This window comes from Cololabis saira, chromosome 12 (assembly GCF_033807715.1).
Source record: "Cololabis saira isolate AMF1-May2022 chromosome 12, fColSai1.1, whole genome shotgun sequence".
NCBI classification, from domain to species: domain Eukaryota; kingdom Metazoa; phylum Chordata; class Actinopteri; order Beloniformes; family Belonidae; genus Cololabis; species Cololabis saira.
The window spans coordinates 31,346,054-31,366,039 of record NC_084598.1 but is presented as its reverse complement, the minus strand read 5'-3'; the positions used below and the strand labels follow the sequence as shown (position 1 = coordinate 31,366,039).

Here is a 19,986-nt window from a genome sequence, read left to right as displayed (position 1 = left end):
CCAAAGTTATAGCAGAAAATCGGGACAACCAATCAGAAGAAGGGGCGGGGCTAATTAAGGCCAACAAAGCTTAAGAACTCATTACAGAATCTGATGGCACCACCCACGACTCTCTATGTCAAACCATTCCAAAGTTTTAGCAGAAAATCGGGACAACCAATCAGAAGAAGGGGCGGGGCTAATTCAGGCCAATGAAGGTCAAGGACTCCATAAAGAATCTGATGACCCCACCCACGACTCCCTATGTCAAACCATTCCAAAGTTATAGCAGAAAATCGGGACAACCAATCAGAAGAAGGGGCGGGGCTAATTAAGGCCAACGAAGCTTAAGAACTCAGCACAAAGTCCCATGACACCACGACTTCCTATGTCAAACCATTAAAAAGTTATAGCAGAAAAAAGGGACAACCAATCAGAAGAAGAGGCGGGGCTAATTCTGGCCAATGAAGGTCAAGGACTCCATAAAGAATCTGATGACACCACCCATGACTCTCTATGTCAAACCATTCCAATGTTATAGCAGAAAATCGGGACAACCAACCAGAAGAAGGGGCGGGGCTAATTAAGGCCAACGAAGCTTAAGGACTCATTACAGAGTCCCATGACACCACCCACAACTTCCTATGTCAAACCATTCAAAAGTTATGGCAGATAAAAGTATTCTAGGGGGCGCTGTTGAGCCGTTAGGCCACGCCCATTAATGCAAACCATGAAATATCACATTTATTGCCAAGTCTGGCTTGCATGCAAAATTTGGTGACTTTTGGAGAACTATCAAATATGTACCAATCACATGAAGTGGGGGCGCGCCTTTTGGCGTCTAGCGTCGCCACGGTAACACTTTTGAAAGAGAAAAGTAATGCGTGGTGTCGCAGGATGTAGACGCACATTTTGATGTATAACACACCTGGGTGCACGTTACGGTTCGGGCTGAATTAACTGCCGAAGGAATGGCATAAATTTCGCCAAAATGACACAATTTATTCAAAATGGCCGACATCCTGTTCGGTTTCGGCCATGGCTCCAAGAGACTTTTCTTTAAGTTTTGCCATGATACAGGTGTGTAGCGATTTTCGTGCATGTACGTCAAACCGTATTGTGGGGCTTGAGGCACAAAGTTTTCCGGGGGGCGCTGTTGAGCCTTTTTTCCACGCCCATTAATGCAAACCATGAAATATCAAATTTATCGCCAGGCCTGGCTTGCATGCCAAATTTGGTGCCTTTTGGGGAACTATCAAATATGGACCAATCAGATGAAGAGGGGGTGCGCTTGTTGGCGTCTAGCGTCGCCACGGTAACACTTTTGAAAGAGAAAAGTAATGCGTGTAGTCGCAGGATGGAGACGCACATTTTGATGTATAACATATCTGGGTTCACGATACGGTTCGGGCTGAATTAACTCTCGAAGGAATTGCATGTATTGCTCCAAAATTACGCCATTAATTCAGAATGTTCAAAATGGTCGACTTCCTGTTCGGTTTCGGCCATGGCGCCAAGAGACTTTTCTTTTAGTTGCGACATGATACAGGAGTGTACCAATTTTCGTTCATGTACGTCAAACCGTATTATGGGGCTTGAGGCGCAAAGTTTTTTCTGTCTGAACCAACCAGATGAAGGGTGGGCGCGCTTTTTGGCGTCTAGCGTAGCCACGGTAACGCTTTTGAAAGAGAAAAGTAATGCGTGTGGTCGCAGGAGGGAGACGCACATTGTGATGTATAACACACCTGGGTGCACGTTACGGTTCGGGCTGAATTAACTGCCGAAGGAATGGCATAAATTGCGCCAAAGTGACACGATTAATTCAAAATGGCCGACTTCCTGTTCGGTTTCGGCCATGTCGCCAAGAGACTTTTCTTTAAGTTGTTTACTGATACAGGTGTGTACCGATTTTCGTGCATGTACGTCAAACCGTATCGTGGGGCTTGAGGCACAAAGTTTTCAAGGGGGCGCTGTTGAGCCATTTTACCACGCCCATTAATGCAAACCATTAAATATCAAATTTTTCGCCAGGCCTGACTTGGGTGCAAAATTTGGTGACTTTTTGGGCATGTTAAGGGGGGCAAAAAGGCCATCACTTTGTCAGAAGAAAAATAATAATAATAAAAATTCCTGCAAATACAATAGGGCCTTCGCACTGCAAGTGCTCGGGCCCTAATAATAATAATAAAAATTCCTGCAAATACAATAGGGCCTTCGCACTGCAAGTGCTCGGGCCCTAATAATAATAATAAAAATTCCTGCAAATACAATAGGGCCTTCGCTCTGAAGGTGCTCGGGCCCTAATAATAAAAATTCCTGCAAATACAATAGGGCCTTCGCACTGCAAGTGCTCGGGCCCTAATAATAATAATAAAAATTCCTGCAAATACAATAGGGCCTTCGCACTGCAAGTGCTCGGGCCCTAATTAAAGCTGCAAGCAGCGATGAACGGGCCCTCGCACTCACAGCCACCGCCCCCCATAAGCATATCAGACATGACACCACCCACGACTTCCTATGTCAAACCATTCAAAAGTTATAGCAGAAAAAAGGGACAACCAATCAGAAGAAGGGGCGGGGCTAATTTAAGCCAATGAAGGTCAAGGACTCCATACAGAGTCTGATGACACCACCCACGACTCTTTATGTCATACCATTCAAAAGTTATGGCAGAGAAAAGTTTTCCAGGTGGCGCTGTTGAGCCATTTTGCCACGCCCATTAATGCAAACCATGAAAGATCAAATTTATCGCCAGGCCTGGCTTGCATGCAAAATTTGGTGCCTTTTGGGGAACTATCAAATATGGACCAATCAGATGAAAGGGGGGCGCGCTTTTTGGCATCTAGCGTCGCCACGGTAACACTTTTGAAAGAGAAAAGTAATGCGCGTAGTCGCAGGATGGAGACGCATATTTTGATGTATAACACACCTGGGTGCACGTTACGGTTCGGGCCGTATTAAGTCTCGAAGGAATGGCATATATTGCTCCAAAATTACGTGATTAATTCAGAATGTTCAAAATGGCCGACTTCCTGTTCAGTTTCGGCCATAGCGCCAAGAGACTTTTCTTTAAGTTGCGACATGATACAGGTGTGTACCGATTTTCGTTCATGTACGTCAAACCGTATTATGGGGCTTGAGGCGCAAAGTTTTTTCTGTCTGAACAAATCAGATGAAGGGTGGGCGCGCTTTTTGGCGTCTAGCGTCGCCACGGTAACGCTTTTGAAAGAGAAAAGTAATGCGTGTTGTCGCAGGATGGAGACGCACATTTTGATGTATAACACACTTGGGGGCACATTACGGTTCGGGCCGTATTAACTGCCCAAGGAATGGCATAAATTGCGCCAAAGTGACACGATTAATTCAAAATGGCCGACTTCCTGTTCGGTTTCGGCCATGTCGCCAAGAGACTTTTCTTTAAGTTGCGACATGATACAGGTGTGTAGCGATTTCCGTGCATGTACGTCAAACCGTATTGTGGGGCTTGAGGCACAAAGTTTTCAAGGGGGCGCTGTTGAGCCATTTTGGCACGCCCATTAATGTAAACCATTAAATATCAAATTTTTCGCCAGGCCTGACTTGCATGCAAAATTTGGTGACTTTTTGGGCACGTTTAGGGGGGCAAAAAGGCCCTCCTTTCGTCAGAAGAAAGAAAGAAAGAAAGAAAGAAAGAAAGAAAAATTCCTACAGATACAATAGGGCCTTCGCACTGAAGGTGCTCGGGCCCTAATAATAACGCGAAGAATTCCTACAGATACAATAGGGCCTTCGCACTGAAGGTGCTCGGGCCCTAAAAATTCCTACAGATACAATAGGGCCTTCGCACTGAAGGTGCTCGGGCCCTAATAAAGGTGCTCTAAGGGGCCCCTGCTGCTCAGAGCAGCTCATCCTGGTAAAACCTGGTGAAACCTGGTCATCCAGGTAAAACCAGGACCAGAACATGTTCTTAGCAGATGTTCTTCAGACGGGGAGTCAGAGAGATGCAACGTGCACTTTCTATTTTGAAATTACACTTTTTATGTTTGTGCCACTCACTGCTTAGTAACTGTTTAATAAATACAGTTTTGGTAAATTTGACTTATTCCCCCTTTTTGCATGAAAGTTGAGCATATATTAATGCAGTATGAACAAGAATGTTTTAATGTAGACATATAGAATTATCATACTGGTGTGATTGTATGCATCAAAGTGTTAATTCAAGGCTAAGGCAAAATATCGAGATATATATCGTGTATCGTGACATGGCCTAAAAATATCGAGATATTAATAAAAGGCCATATCGCCCAGCCCTATCTGGAATACTGTTTTCTTTTTTTTTTTGTCTTACATTTGGGTGCTGCTACAATTTCTAAATTGCGCAGGTTTGTATGTTTTTGTTTCTATTTTATTTCTAAAAAACAACTGTTTAGTAAAGTAATTTTGTCTCTCTGTCTGTGATTATGAATGCATTAAAAGCCAAATATCACTGTTACCTCGTTGGATTACTCCTGAAGTTCCAAGGTTCTTCCTTGGACCTGTGACTTATCTCAGAAACATCGCTACAGGTAGGTGAAGCTGGTCTGTGTTCTTCAGACAGGCTGCAAAAAACATAGAATACAGTAACACACCACAACACTTACTTTTTACCAACAACAAACAAATTATGTTACACATGTGAGATGTGTGTGTTCAAAATCAGTTAAAACGTAAGTTATTTAAACATTTTTCACTTTAAGTAGATTTAAGACGGTTTGGAATGTTTTTATTTATTTTTCTATTTATCTTACAGTGACGTGGCAGATTCTTCTGAACGTGTAATCCAGTGCCAAACTATGCAACTGCTGTTTAGTGTGACTCCATCAGTTCAGACTTGGCAAAAATGTATGTATTAACAACCAAGATATTCTGACAGATTAATAGAAAGCAGTGCATGTGAGAAAGGGACTTAAATCAGTGAAAGTATTGATGATGGTACACTCTACAAGGGTGGGTCAAAAGTATTACAGGCCTTCCATGCACTGAATAACAACATTCCCCAGCAATCATTAAACTTTACTTGCTGTAATCCTGCTTCTCTACAGTTCTTTAATTTCTGTCACTTGTCAGAACCACACGTGATTCATACATGAGCCATATAAAAAGTGGAAAAGTCATGAACTGAGTTTTCAGGACCCAAACAGAGGAGATCCATAGACAGATGAATCAGAAGGGAGGAAGGAAAAGACAAGACAATAGAGAAACTCAAAGGGGCTGACAGGAAACACAGGTGCAAGCAATCAGGATCATGACATCATGGGAAGTCCAACAAAAACCAAACACACAAGCCCACAGATTTTCAAAATAAATCAGGAAACTGGTACAAATACATGACCAAAGCTAAAGAACCAAATTGAACACAAGAAAGGAAACCAAAAACCCTGACCATACTCCAGTCCATGCCAAGTAAAAAAAAAAACAACTCTCTAATAATGTAATTTTGTCCCTCTGTCTGTGATTATGACACCATTAAAACCCAAATAAAAGTATGTTACCTCGATTGATTACTCCTTAAGTTATCTGGTTCTTCCTTGGACCTGTAACTTTTCTCTGAAACATCGCTACAGGTAGGTGAAGCTGGTCTGTGTTCTTCAGCCAGGCTGTAAAAAACATAGAATACAGTAACAAAACTTTTTACCAAAAAAAGAAAAACAAATCCTATTTCACATATGAGATGTGTGTCTTCAAAATTAGTCTGTTAAAGGGACGTTATTTAAACATTTCTCAGTTTAAGTAGAGTGAATAAGGTTTGGAATACTGTATTTTTTTTGTCTTACATTTGGGTGCTGCTACAATTTCTAAATTGCGCAGGTTTGTATGTTTTAGTTTGTATTTTATTTCTAAAAAACAACTGTTTAGTAATGTAATGTTGTCCCTCTGTCTGTGATTATGACACCATTAAAATCAAAATATCACTGTTACCTCGTTGGATTACTCCTGAAGTTCCAAGGTTCTTCCTTGGACCTGTGACTTATCTCAGAAACATCGCTACAGGTAGGTGAATGTGGTCTGTGTTCTTCAGACAGGCTGCAAAAAACATAGAATACAGTAACACACCACAACACTTACTTTTTACCAACAACAAACAAATTATGTTACACATGTGAGATGTGTGTGTTCAAAATCAGTTAAAACGTAAGTTATTTAAACATTTTTCACTTTAAGTAGATTTAAGACGGTTTGGAATGTTTTTATTTATTTTTCTATTTATCTTACAGTGACGTGGCAGATTCTTCTGAACATGTAATCCAATGCCAAACTATGCAACTGCTCTTTAGTGTAACTCCATCAGTTCAGACTTGGCAAAAATGTATGTATTAACAACCAAGATGTTCTGACCTATTCAACTGACAGATTAATAGAAAGCAGTGCATGTGATAAAGGGACTTAAATCAGTGAAAGTATTGATCACGGTACACTCTACAAGGGTGGTCAAAAGTATTACAGGCCTTCCATGCACTGAATAACAACATTCCCCAGCAATCATTAAACTTTACTTGCTGTAATCCTGCTTCTCTACAGTTCTTTAATTTCTGTCACTTGTCAGAACCACACGTGATTTATAGATGAGCCATATAAAAGGTGGAAAAGTCATGAGCTGAGTTTTCAGGACCCAAACAGAGGAGATCCATAGACAGATGGACCAGAAGGGAGAAAGGAAAAGACAAGACAATAGAGAAACTCAAAGGGGCTGACAGGAAACACAGGTGCAAGCCATCAGGATCATGACATCATAGGAAGTCCAACAAGAACCAAACACACAAACCCACAGATTTTCAAAATAAATCAGGAAGCTGGTACAAATACATGACCAAAGCGAAAGAACCAAATTAAACATAAGAAAGGAAACCAAAAACCCTGACCATACTCCAGACAATGCCGCCCCAAAATAAACTGTCTAATAATATAATTTTGTGCCTCTGTCTGTGATTTTGACACCATTAAAACCCAAATATAAGTATGTTACCTCGATTGATTATTCCTTAAGTTATCTGGTTCTTCCTCGGAGGTGTAACTTTTCTCTGAAACATCGCTACAGTTAGGTGAAGCTGATCTGTGTTCTTCAGCCAGGCTGCAAAAAGCATAGAATGCTGTAACAAAACCTTTCATCAAAAAAAGAAAAACAAATCCTATTTCACATATGAGATGTGTATCTTCAAAAATTGTCTGTTAAAGGGACGTTATTTAAACATTTCTCAGTTTAAGTAGAGTGAATAAGGTTTGGAATATTGTATTTTTTTTTTTGTCTTACATTTGGGTGCTGCTACAATTTCTAAATTGCGCAGGTTTGTATGTTTTAGTTTGTATTTTATTTCTAAAAAACAACTGTTTAGTAATGTAATTTTGTCCCTCTGTCTGTGATTATGACACCATTAAAAGTCAAATATCACTGTTACCTTGATCGATTACTCCTGAAGTTCCAAGGTTCTTCCTTGGACCTGTAACTTATCCCAGAAACATCGCTACAGGTAGGTGAAGCTGGTCTGTGTTCTTCAGCCAGGCTGAAAAAAACATAGAATACAGTAACACACCACAAAACTTTTTACCAAAAAAAGAAAAACAAATCCTGTTTCACATATGAGATGTGTGTCTTCAAAATTAGTCTGTTAAAGGGACGTTATTTAAACATTTATCAGTTTAAGTAGAGTGAATAAGGTCTGGAATACTGTTTTCTTTTTTTTTTTGTCTTACATTTGGGTGCTGCTACAATTTCTAAATTGCGCAGGTTTGTATGTTTTTGTTTCTATTTTATTTCTAAAAAACAACTGTTTAGTAAAGTAATTTTGTCTCTCTGTCTGTGATTATGAATGCATTAAAAGCCAAATATCACTGTTACCTCGTTGGATTACTCCTGAAGTTCCAAGGTTCTTCCTTGGACCTGTGACTTATCTCAGAAACATCGCTACAGGTAGGTGAATGTGGTCTGTGTTCTTCAGACAGGCTGCAAAAAACATAGAATACAGTAACACACCACAACACTTACTTTTTACCAACAACAAACAAATTATGTTACACATGTGAGATGTGTGTGTTCAAAATCAGTTAAAACGTAAGTTATTTAAACATTTTTCACTTTAAGTAGATTTAAGACGGTTTGGAATGTTTTTATTTATTTTTCTATTTATCTTACAGTGACGTGGCAGATTCTTCTGAACGTGTAATCCAATGCCAAACTATGCAACTGCTGTTTAGTGTGACTCCATCAGTTCAGACTTGGCAAAAATGTATGTATTAACAACCAAGATATTCTGACAGATTAATAGAAAGCAGTGCATGTGAGAAAGGGACTTAAATCAGTGAAAGTATTGATGATGGTACACTCTACAGAGGTGGGTCAAAAGTATTACAGGCCTTCCATGCACTGAATAACAACATTCCCCAGCAATCATGAAACTTTACTTGCTGTAATCCTGCTTCTCTACAGTTCTTTAATTTCTGTCACTTGTCAGAACCACACGTGATTCATACATGAGCCATATAAAAAGTGGAAAAGTCATGAACTGAGTTTTCAGGACTCAAACAGAGGAGATCCATAGACAGATGAATCAGAAGGGAGGAAGGAAAAGACAAGACAATAGAGAAACTCAAAGGGGCTGACAGGAAACACAGGTGCAAGCAATCAGGATCATGACATCATGGGAAGTCCAACAAAAACCAAACACACAAGCCCACAGATTTTCAAAATAAATCAGGAAACTGGTACAAATACATGACCAAAGCTAAAGAACCAAATTAAACACAAGAAAGGAAACCAAAAACCCTGACCATACTCCAGACCATGCCAAGTAAAAAAAAAAACAACTCTCTAATAATGTAATTTTGTCCCTCTGTCTGTGATTATGACACCATTAAAACCCAAATAAAAGTATGTTACCTCGATTGATTACTCCTTAAGTTATCTGGTTCTTCCTTGGACCTGTAACTTTTCTCTGAAACATCGCTACAGGTAGATGAAGCTGGTCTGTGTTCTTCAGCCAGGCTGTAAAAAACATAGAATACAGTAACAAAACTTTTTACCAAAAAAAGAAAAACAAATCCTATTTCACATATGAGATGTGTGTCTTCAAAATTAGTCTGTTAAAGGGACGTTATTTAAACATTTCTCAGTTTAAGTAGAGTGAATAAGGTTTGGAATACTGTATTTTTTTTGTCTTACATTTGGGTGCTGCTACAATTTCTAAATTGCGCAGGTTTGTATGTTTTAGTTTGTATTTTATTTCTAAAAAACAACTGTTTAGTAATGTAATGTTGTCCCTCTGTCTGTGATTATGACACCATTAAAATCAAAATATCACTGTTACCTCGTTGGATTACTCCTGAAGTTCCAAGGTTCTTCCTTGGACCTGTGACTTATCTCAGAAACAACGCTACAGGTAGGTGAATGTGGTCTGTGTTCTTCAGACAGGCTGCAAAAAACATAGAATACAGTAACACACCACAACACTTACTTTTTACCAACAACAAACAAATTATGTTACACATATGAGATGCGTGTGTTCAAAATCAGTTAAAAGGTAAGTTATTTAAACATTTTTCACTTTAAGTAGATTTAAGAAGGTTTGGTATGTTTTTATTTCTTTTTCTATTTATCTTACAGTGACGTGGCAGATTCTTCTGAACATGTAATCCAATGCCAAACTATGCAACTGCTCTTTAGTGTGAATCCATCAGTTCAGACTTGGCAAAAATGTATAACAACCAAGATGTTCTGACAGATTAATAGAAAGCAGTGCATGTGATAAAGGGACTTAAATCAATGAAAGTATTGATGACGGTACACTCTACAAGGGTGGGTCAAAAGTATTACAGGCCTTCCATGCACTGAATAACAACATTCCCCAGCAATCATTAAACTTTACTTGCTGTAATCCTGCTTCTCTACAGTTCTTTAATTTCTGTCACTTGTCAGAACCACACGTGATTTATAGATGAGCCATATAAAAAGTGGAAAAGTCATGAACTGAGTTTTCAGGACCCAAACAGAGGAGATCCATAGACAGATGGACCAGAAGGGAGGAAGGAAAAGACAAGACAATAGAGAAACTCAAAGGGGCTGACAGGAAACACAGGTGCAAGCAATCAGGATCATGACATCATGGGAAGTCCAACAAGAACCAAACACACAAGCCCAAAGATTTTCAAAATAAATCAGGAAACTGGTACAAATACATGAACAAAGCTAAAGAACCAAATTAAACACAAGAAAGGAAACCAAAAACCCTGACCATACTCCAGACCATGGCAAGAAAAACACAACTGTCTAATAATATAATTGTGTCCCTCTGTCTGTGATTATGACACCATTAAAACCCAAATAAAAGTATGTTACCGCGTTTGATTACTCCTTAAGTTATCTGGTTCTTCCTTGGATCTGTAACTTTTCTCTGAAATCTCGCTACAGGTAGATGAAGCTGGTCTGTGTTCTTCAGCCCTGCAAAAAACATAGAATACAGTAACAAAACGTTTTACCAAAAAAAGAAAAAAAAAATCCTATTTCACATATGAGATGTGTGTCTTCAAAATTAGTCTGTTAAAGGGACGTTATTTAAACATTTCTTAGTTTAAGTAGAGTGAATAAGGTTTGGAATACTGTATTTTTTTTTTGTCTTACATTTGGGTGCTGCTACAATTTCTAAATTGCGCAGGTTTGTATGTTTTAGTTTGTATTTTATTTCTAAAAACCAACTGTTTAGTAATGTAATGTTGTCCCTCTGTCTGTGATTATGACACCATTAAAATCAAAATATCACTGTTACCTCGTTGGATTACTCCTGAAGTCCTCTGGTTCTTCCTTGGACCTGTGACTTATCTCAGAAACATCGCTACAGGTAGGTGAAGCTGGTCTGTGTTCTTGAGACAGGCTGCAAAAAACATAGAATACAGTAACACACCACAACACTTACTTTTTACCAACAACAAACAAATTATGTTACACATATGAGATGTGTGTGTTCAAAATCAGTTAAAAGGTAAGTTATTTAAACATTTTTCACTTTAAGTAGATTTAAGAAGGTTTGGTATGTTTTTATTTCTTTTTCTATTTATCTTACAGTGACGTGGCAGATTCTTCTGAACATGTAATCCAATGCCAAACTATGCAACTGCTCTTTAGTGTAACTCCATCAGTTCAGACTTGGCAAAAATGTATAACAACCAAGATGTTCTGACAGATTAATAGAAAGCAGTGCATGTGATAAAGGGACTTAAATCAGTGAAAGTATTGATGACGGTACACTCTACAAGGGTGGGTCAAAAGTATTACAGGCCTTCCATGCACTGAATAACAACATTCCCCAGCAATCATTAAACTTTACTTGCTGTAATCCTGCTTCTCTACAGTTCTTTAATTTCTGTCACTTGTCAGAACCACACGTGATTTATAGATGAGCCATATAAAAAGTGGAAAAGTCATGAACTGAGTTTTCAGGACCCAAACAGAGGAGATCCATAGACAGATGGACCAGAAGGGAGGAAGGAAAAGACAAGACAATAGAGAAACTCAAAGGGGCTGACAGGAAACACAGGTGCAAGCAATCAGGATCATGACATCATGGGAAGTCCAACAAGAACCAAACACACAAGCCCAAAGATTTTCAAAATAAATCAGGAAACTGGTACAAATACATGAACAAAGCTAAAGAACCAAATTAAACACAAGAAAGGAAACCAAAAACCCTGACCATACTCCAGACCATGGCAAGAAAAACACAACTGTCTAATAATATAATTGTGTCCCTCTGTCTGTGATTATGACACCATTAAAACCCAAATAAAAGTATGTTACCGCGTTTGATTATTCCTTAAGTTATCTGGTTCTTCCTTGGATCTGTAACTTTTCTCTGAAATCTCGCTACAGGTAGGTGAAGCTGGTCTGTGTTCTTCATCCAGGCTGCAAAAAACATAGAATACAGTAACAAAACGTTTTACCAAAAAAAGAAAAAAAAAATCCTATTTCACATATGAGATGTGTGTCTTCAAAATTAGTCTGTTAAAGGGACGTTATTTAAACATTTCTTAGTTTAAGTAGAGTGAATAAGGTTTGGAATATTGTATTTTTTTTTTGTCTTACATTTGGGTGCTGCTACAATTTCTAAATTGCGCAGGTTTGTATGTTTTAGTTTGTATTTTATTTCTAAAAACCAACTGTTTAGTAATGTAATGTTGTCCCTCTGTCTGTGATTATGACACCATTAAAATCAAAATATCACTGTTACCTCGTTGGATTACTCCTGAAGTCCTCTGGTTCTTCCTTGGACCTGTGACTTATCTCAGAAACATCGCTACAGGTAGATGAAGCTGGTCTGTGTTCTTCAGCCAGGCTGCAAAAAACATAGAATACAGTAAAAAAAACTTTTTACCAAAAAAAGAAAAACAAATCCTATTTCACATATGAGATGTTTGTCTTCAAAATGAGTCTGTTAAAGGGACGTTATTTAAACATTTATCAGTTTAAGTAGAGTGAATAAGGTTTGGAATACTGTATTTGTTTTGTCTTACATTTGCGTGCTGCTACAATTTCTAAATTGCGCAGGTTTGTATGTTTTAGTTTGTATTTTATTTCTAAAAACCAACTGTTTAGTAATGTAATTTTGTCTCTCTGTCTGTGATTATGAATGCATTAAAAGCCAAATATCACTGTTACCTCGTTGGATTACTCCTGAAGTTCCAAGGTTCTTCCTTGGACCTGTGACTTATCTCAGAAACATCACTACAGGTAGGTGAATGTGGTCTGTGTTCTTCAGACAGGCTGCAAAAAACATAGAATACAGTAACACACCACAACACTTACTTTTTACCAACAACAAACAAATTATGTTACACATGTGAGATGTGTGTGTTCAAAATCAGTTAAAACGTAAGTTATTTAAACATTTTTCACTTTAAGTAGATTTAAGACGGTTTGGAATGTTTTTATTTATTTTTATATTTATCTTACAGTGACGTGGCAGATTCTTCTGAACGTGTAATCCAATGCCAAACTATGCAACTGCTGTTTAGTGTGACTCCATCAGTTCAGACTTGGCAAAAATGTATGTATTAACAACCAAGATATTCTGACAGATTAATAGAAAGCAGTGCATGTGAGAAAGGGACTTAAATCAGTGAAAGTATTGATGATGGTACACTCTACAGAGGTGGGTCAAAAGTATTACAGGCCTTCCATGCACTGAATAACAACATTCCCCAGCAATCATTAAACTTTACTTGCTGTAATCCTGCTTCTCTACAGTTCTTTAATTTCTGTCACTTGTCAGAACCACACGTGATTCATACATGAGCCATATAAAAAGTGGAAAAGTCATGAACTGAGTTTTCAGGACTCAAACAGAGGAGATCCATAGACAGATGAATCAGAAGGGAGGAAGGAAAAGACAAGACAATAGAGAAACTCAAAGGGGCTGACAGGAAACACAGGTGCAAGCAATCAGGATCATGACATCATGGGAAGTCCAACAAAAACCAAACACACAAGCCCACAGATTTTCAAAATAAATCAGGAAACTGGTACAAATACATGACCAAAGCTAAAGAACCAAATTAAACACAAGAAAGGAAACCAAAAACCCTGACCATACTCCAGTCCATGCCAAGTAAAAAAAAAAACAACTCTCTAATAATGTAATTTTGTCCCTCTGTCTGTGATTATGACACCATTAAAACCCAAATAAAAGTATGTTACCTCGATTGATTACTCCTTAAGTTATCTGGTTCTTCCTTGGACCTGTAACTTTTCTCTGAAACATCGCTACAGGTAGGTGAAGCTGGTCTGTGTTCTTCAGCCAGGCTGTAAAAAACATAGAATACAGTAACAAAACTTTTTACCAAAAAAAGAAAAACAAATCCTATTTCACATATGAGATGTGTGTCTTCAAAATTAGTCTGTTAAAGGGACGTTATTTAAACATTTCTCAGTTTAAGTAGAGTGAATAAGGTTTGGAATACTGTATTTTTTTTGTCTTACATTTGGGTGCTGCTACAATTTCTAAATTGCGCAGGTTTGTATGTTTTAGTTTGTATTTTATTTCTAAAAAACAACTGTTTAGTAATGTAATGTTGTCCCTCTGTCTGTGATTATGACACCATTAAAATCAAAATATCACTGTTACCTCGTTTGATTACTCCTGAAGTCCTCTGGTTCTTCCTTGGACCTGTGACTTATCTCAGAAACAACGCTACAGGTAGGTGAAGCTGGTCTGTGTTCTTGAGACAGGCTGCAAAAAACATAGAATACAGTAACACACAACAACACTTACTTTTTACCAACAACAAACAAATTATGTTACACATATGAGATGTGTGTGTTCAAAATCAGTTAAAAGGTAAGTTATTTAAACATTTTTCACTTTAAGTAGATTTAAGAAGGTTTGGTATGTTTTTATTTCTTTTTCTATTTATCTTACAGTGACGTGGCAGATTCTTCTGAACATGTAATCCAATGCCAAACTATGCAACTGCTCTTTAGTGTAACTCCATCAGTTCAGACTTGGCAAAAATGTATAACAACCAAGATATTCTGACAGATTAATAGAAAGCAGTGCATGTGATAAAGGGACTTAAATCAGTGAAAGTATTGATGACGGTACACTCTACAAGGGTGGGTCAAAAGTATTACAGGCCTTCCATGCACTGAATAACAACATTCCCCAGCAATCATTAAACTTTACTTGCTGTAATCCTGCTTCTCTACAGTTCTTTAATTTCTGTCACTTGTCAGAACCACACGTGATTTATAGATGAGCCATATAAAAAGTGGAAAAGTCATGAACTGAGTTTTCAGGACCCAAACAGAGGAGATCCATAGACAGATGGACCAGAAGGGAGGAAGGAAAAGACAAGACAATAGAGAAACTCAAAGGGGCTGACAGGAAACACAGGTGCAAGCAATCAGGATCATGACATCATGGGAAGTCCAACAAGAACCAAACACACAAGCCCAAAGATTTTCAAAATAAATCAGGAAACTGGTACAAATACATGAACAAAGCTAAAGAACCAAATTAAACACAAGAAAGGAAACCAAAAACCCTGACCATACTCCAGACCATGGCAAGAAAAACACAACTGTCTAATAATATAATTGTGTCCCTCTGTCTGTGATTATGACACCATTAAAACCCAAATATAAGTATGTTACCGCGTTTGATTATTCCTTAAGTTATCTGGTTCTTCCTGTGATGTGTAACTTTTCTCTGAAATCTCGCTACAGGTAGGTGAAGCTGGTCTGGGATCTTCAGCCAGGCTGCAAAAAACATAGAATACAGTAAAAAAAACTTTTTACCAGAAAAAGAAAAACAAATCCTATTTCACATATGAGATGTTTGTCTTCAAAATGAGTCTGTTAAAGGGACGTTATTTAAACATTTATCAGTTTAAGTAGAGTGAATAAGGTTTGGAATACTGTATTTGTTTTGTCTTACATTTGGGTGCTGCTACAATTTCTAAATTGCGCAGGTTTGTATGTTTTAGTTTGTATTTTATTTCTAAAAAACAACTGTTTAGTAATGTAATGTTGTCCCTCTGTCTGTGATTATGACACCATTAAAAGCCAAATATCACTGTTACCTCGTTGGATTACTCCTGAAGTTCCAAGGTTCTTCCTTGGACCTGTGACTTATCTCAGAAACATCGCTACAGGTAGGTGAAGCTGGTCTGTGTTCTTGAGACAGGCTGCAAAAAACATAGAATACAGTAACACACCACAACACTTACTTTTTACCAACAACAAACAAATTATGTTACACATATGAGATGCGTGTGTTCAAAATCAGTTAAAAGGTAAGTTATTTAAACATTTTTCACTTTAAGTAGATTTAAGAAGGTTTGGTATGTTTTTATTTCTTTTTCTATTTATCTTACAGTGACGTGGCAGATTCTTCTGAACATGTAATCCAATGCCAAACTATGCAACTGCTCTTTAGTGTAACTCCATCAGTTCAGACTTGGCAAAAATGTATAACAACCAAGATGTTCTGACAGATTAATAGAAAGCAGTGCATGTGATAAAGGGACTTAAATCAATGAAAGTATTGATCACGGTACACTCTACAAGGGTGGGTCAAAAGTATTACAGGCCTTCCATGCACTGAATAACAACATTCCCCAGCAATCATGAAACTTTACTTGCTGTAATCCTGCTTCTCTACAGTTCTTTAATTTCTGTCACTTGTCAGAACCACACGTGATTTATAGATGAGCCATATAAAAAGTGGAAAAGTCATGAACTGAGTTTTCAGGACCCAAACAGAGGAGATCCATAGACAGATGGACCAGAAGGGAGGAAGGAAAAGACAAGACAATAGAGAAACTCAAAGGGGCTGACAGGAAACACAGGTGCAAGCAATCAGGATCATGACATCATGGGAAGTCCAACAAGAACCAAACACACAAGCCCAAAGATTTTCAAAATAAATCAGGAAACTGGTACAAATACATGAACAAAGCTAAAGAACCAAATTAAACACAAGAAAGGAAACCAAAAACCCTGACCATACTCCAGACCATGGCAAGAAAAACACAACTGTCTAATAATATAATTGTGTCCCTCTGTCTGTGATTATGACACCATTAAAACCCAAATAAAAGTATGTTACCGCGTTTGATTATTCCTTAAGTTATCTGGTTCTTCCTTGGATCTGTAACTTTTCTCTGAAATCTCGCTACAGGTAGATGAAGCTGGTCTGTGTTCTTCAGCCAGGCTGCAAAAAACATAGAATACAGTAAAAAAAACTTTTTACCAGAAAAAGAAAAACAAATCCTATTTCACATATGAGATGTTTGTCTTCAAAATGAGTCTGTTAAAGGGACGTTATTTAAACATTTATCAGTTTAAGTAGAGTGAATAAGGTTTGGAATACTGTATTTGTTTTGTCTTACATTTGGGTGCTGCTACAATTTCTAAATTGCGCAGGTTTGTATGTTTTAGTTTGTATTTTATTTCTAAAAACCAACTGTTTAGTAATGTAATTTTGTCCCTCTGTCTGTGATTATGACACCATTAAAAGCCAAATATCACTGTTACCTCGTTGGATTACTCCTGAAGTCCTCTGGTTCTTCCTTGGACCTGTGACTTATCTCAGAAACATCGCTACAGGTAGGTGAAGCTGGTCTGTGTTCTTCAGACAGGCTGCAAAAAACATAGAATACAGTAACAAAACGTTTTACCAAAAAAAGAAAAAAAAAATCCTATTTCACATATGAGATGTGTGTCTTCAAAATTAGTCTGTTAAAGGGACGTTATTTAAACATTTCTTAGTTTAAGTAGAGTGAATAAGGTTTGGAATATTGTATTTTTTTTTTTGTCTTACATTTGGGTGCTGCTACAATTTCTAAATTGCGCAGGTTTGTATGTTTTAGTTTGTATTTTATTTCTAAAAACCAACTGTTTAGTAATGTAATGTTGTCCCTCTGTCTGTGATTATGACACCATTAAAATCAAAATATCACTGTTACCTCGTTGGATTACTCCTGAAGTCCTCTGGTTCTTCCTTGGACCTGTGACTTATCTCAGAAACATCGCTACAGGTAGGTGAAGCTGGTCTGTGTTCTTCAGCCAGGCTGCAAAAAACATAGAATACAGTAAAAAAAACTTTTTACCAGAAAAAGAAAAACAAATCCTATTTCACATATGAGATGTTTGTCTTCAAAATGAGTCTGTTAAAGGGACGTTATTTAAACATTTATCAGTTTAAGTAGAGTGAATAAGGTTTGGAATACTGTATTTGTTTTGTCTTACATTTGGGTGCTGCTACAATTTCTAAATTGCGCAGGTTTGTATGTTTTAGTTTGTATTTTATTTCTAAAAAACAACTGTTTAGTAATGTAATTTTGTCCCTCTGTCTGTGATTATGACACCATTAAAAGCCAAATACAGTTGTATGAAAAAGTTTGGGCACCCTTGATCATTTTCAAGATTTTCCTTTATAAATCATTGGTTGTTGGGATCAGCAATTTCAGTTAAATATATCATATGGCAGACAAACACAGTGCTATTTGAGAAGTGAAATGAAGTTTATAGGATTTACAGAAAGTGTGCAATAATTACTTAAACAAAAGTAAGCAGGTGCATAAATTTGGGCACCCTTGATGTTTTATTGATTTGAATACATTTAGCATTAATTATTGGAACACAACAGTTGTTTGTTCAGTTCATCGACCCTTCACCTACATATACAGGTGAAGCCAATCATGAAAAAGGGTATTTAAGGTGGCCTGTTGTAAGTTGTTCACCTCTTTGCATCTTCTTAGAAGAGTGGCAACATGGGAGCCTCAAAACAACTGTCAAAATACCTGAAAACCAAGATTGTTCAACATCATGGTTTAAGGGAAGGATACAAAAACCTAGCTCAGAGATTTCAGCTGTCAGTTTCGACTGTAAGGAACATAGTGAGGAAATGGAAGACCCCAGGCACAGTTCTAGTTAAAGCCCGGAGTGGCAGGCCAAGAAAAATGTCAGATAGGCAGAGGCGAAGGATGGTGAGAACAGTCCAAGTCAACCCACAGACCAGCTCCAAAGACCTACAACATGATCTTGCTGCAGATGGTGTCACTGTGCATCGTTCAACTATTCAGCGCACTTTGCACAAGGAGATGCTGTATGGGAGAGTAATGCGGCGGAAGCCTTTTCTGCGCACACGCCACAAACAGATTCGCTTGAGGTATTATTATTATTATATTATTATTATTATTATTATTATTATTATATTATTATTATATGCTACAGCACATCTGGACAAGCCAGCTTCATTTTGGAATAAGGTGCTGTGGACTGATGAAACTAAAATTGAGTTATTTGGACATAACAAGCGGCGGTATGCATGGCGGAAGAAGAACACAGAATTCCAAGACAAACACTTGCTACCCACAGTCAAATTTGGTGGTGGTTCCATCATGCTGTGGGGCTGTGTGGCCAGTGCAGGTACTGGCAATCTCGTTAAAGTTGAAGGTTGCATGGATTCCAGTCAGTATCAGCAGATTCTTGCCAACAATGTTCAAGAATCAGTGACAAAGTTGAAGTTGCGCCGGGGCTGGATACTTCAACAAGACAACGACCCTAAACACTGCTCAAAGTCGACTAAGGCATTCATGCAGAGGAACAGGTACAACGTTCTGGAATGGCCATCTCAGTCCCCAGACCTGAATATTATTGAAAATCTGTGGTGTGATTTAAAGTGGGCTGTCCATGCTCGGAAACCATCAGACCTGACTGAACTGGAGATGTTTTGTAAAGAAGAATGGTCAAAAATACCTTCAACCAGAATCCAGACCCTCATTGGAAGCTATAGGAAGCGTTTAGAGGCTATTATTTCTGCAAAAGGAGGATCTACTAAATATTGATGTAATTTTTCTGTTTGGGTGCCCACATTTATGCACCTGCCTACTTTGTTTAAGTAATTATTGCACACTTTCTGTAAATCCTATAAACTTCATTTCACTTCTCAAATAGCACTGTGTTTGTCTGCCATATGATATATTTAACTGAAATTGCTGATCCCAACAACCAATGATTTATAAAGGAAAATTTTGAAAATGATCAGGGGTGCCCAAACTTTTTCATACAACTGTATCACTGTTACCTCGTTGGATTACTCCTGAAGTCCTCTGGTTCTTCCTTGGACCTGTGACTTATCTCAGAAACATCACTACAGGTAGGTGAATGTGGTCTGGGTTCTTCAGACAGGCTGCAAAAAACATAGAATACAGTAACACACCACAACACTTACTTTTTACCAACAACAAACAAATTATGTTACACATGTGAGATGTGTGTGTTCAAAATCAGTTAAAAGGTAAGTTATTTAAACATTTTTCACTTTAAGTAGATTTAAGAAGGTTTGGTATGTTTTTATTTCTTTTTCTATTTATCTTACAGTGACGTGGCAGATTCTTCTGAACATGTAATCCAATGCCAAACTATGCAACTGCTCTTTAGTGTGAATCCATCAGTTCAGACTTGGCAAAAATGTATAACAACCAAGATGTTCTGACAGATTA

The 19,986-nt window shown here is 37.8% G+C and overlaps 1 protein-coding gene and 2 long non-coding RNA genes across 3 annotated transcripts; all 3 read right to left on the bottom strand.

Annotated features, from left to right (window-relative positions):
* Positions 1–5,916: 5,916 nt before the first annotated feature.
* Positions 5,917–7,468, bottom strand: LOC133456539 (uncharacterized). Its single transcript, XR_009783799.1, has 3 exons — positions 7,392–7,468; positions 6,962–7,066; positions 5,917–6,021 (listed from the first exon to the last, which is right to left on the bottom strand). It is a non-coding gene; the product is annotated as an uncharacterized LOC133456539 (long non-coding RNA).
* Positions 7,469–9,308: 1,840 nt separating this feature from the next.
* On the bottom strand, positions 9,309–10,852 carry LOC133456538 (uncharacterized). The gene is made up of 3 exons (XR_009783798.1): positions 10,752–10,852; positions 10,325–10,426; positions 9,309–9,401 (listed from the first exon to the last, which is right to left on the bottom strand). It is a non-coding gene; the product is annotated as an uncharacterized LOC133456538 (long non-coding RNA).
* Positions 10,853–12,205: 1,353 nt separating this feature from the next.
* On the bottom strand, positions 12,206–18,549 carry LOC133456399 (uncharacterized). The gene is made up of 10 exons (XM_061734874.1): positions 18,515–18,549; positions 17,446–17,550; positions 17,015–17,119; positions 16,587–16,691; positions 15,559–15,663; positions 15,131–15,235; positions 14,103–14,207; positions 13,676–13,780; positions 12,638–12,742; positions 12,206–12,314 (listed from the first exon to the last, which is right to left on the bottom strand). The coding sequence occupies exons 1-10, from the start codon at positions 18,547–18,549 to the stop codon at positions 12,206–12,208; spliced, it is 984 nt and encodes a 327-aa protein (XP_061590858.1).
* Positions 18,550–19,986: the final 1,437 nt, after the last annotated feature.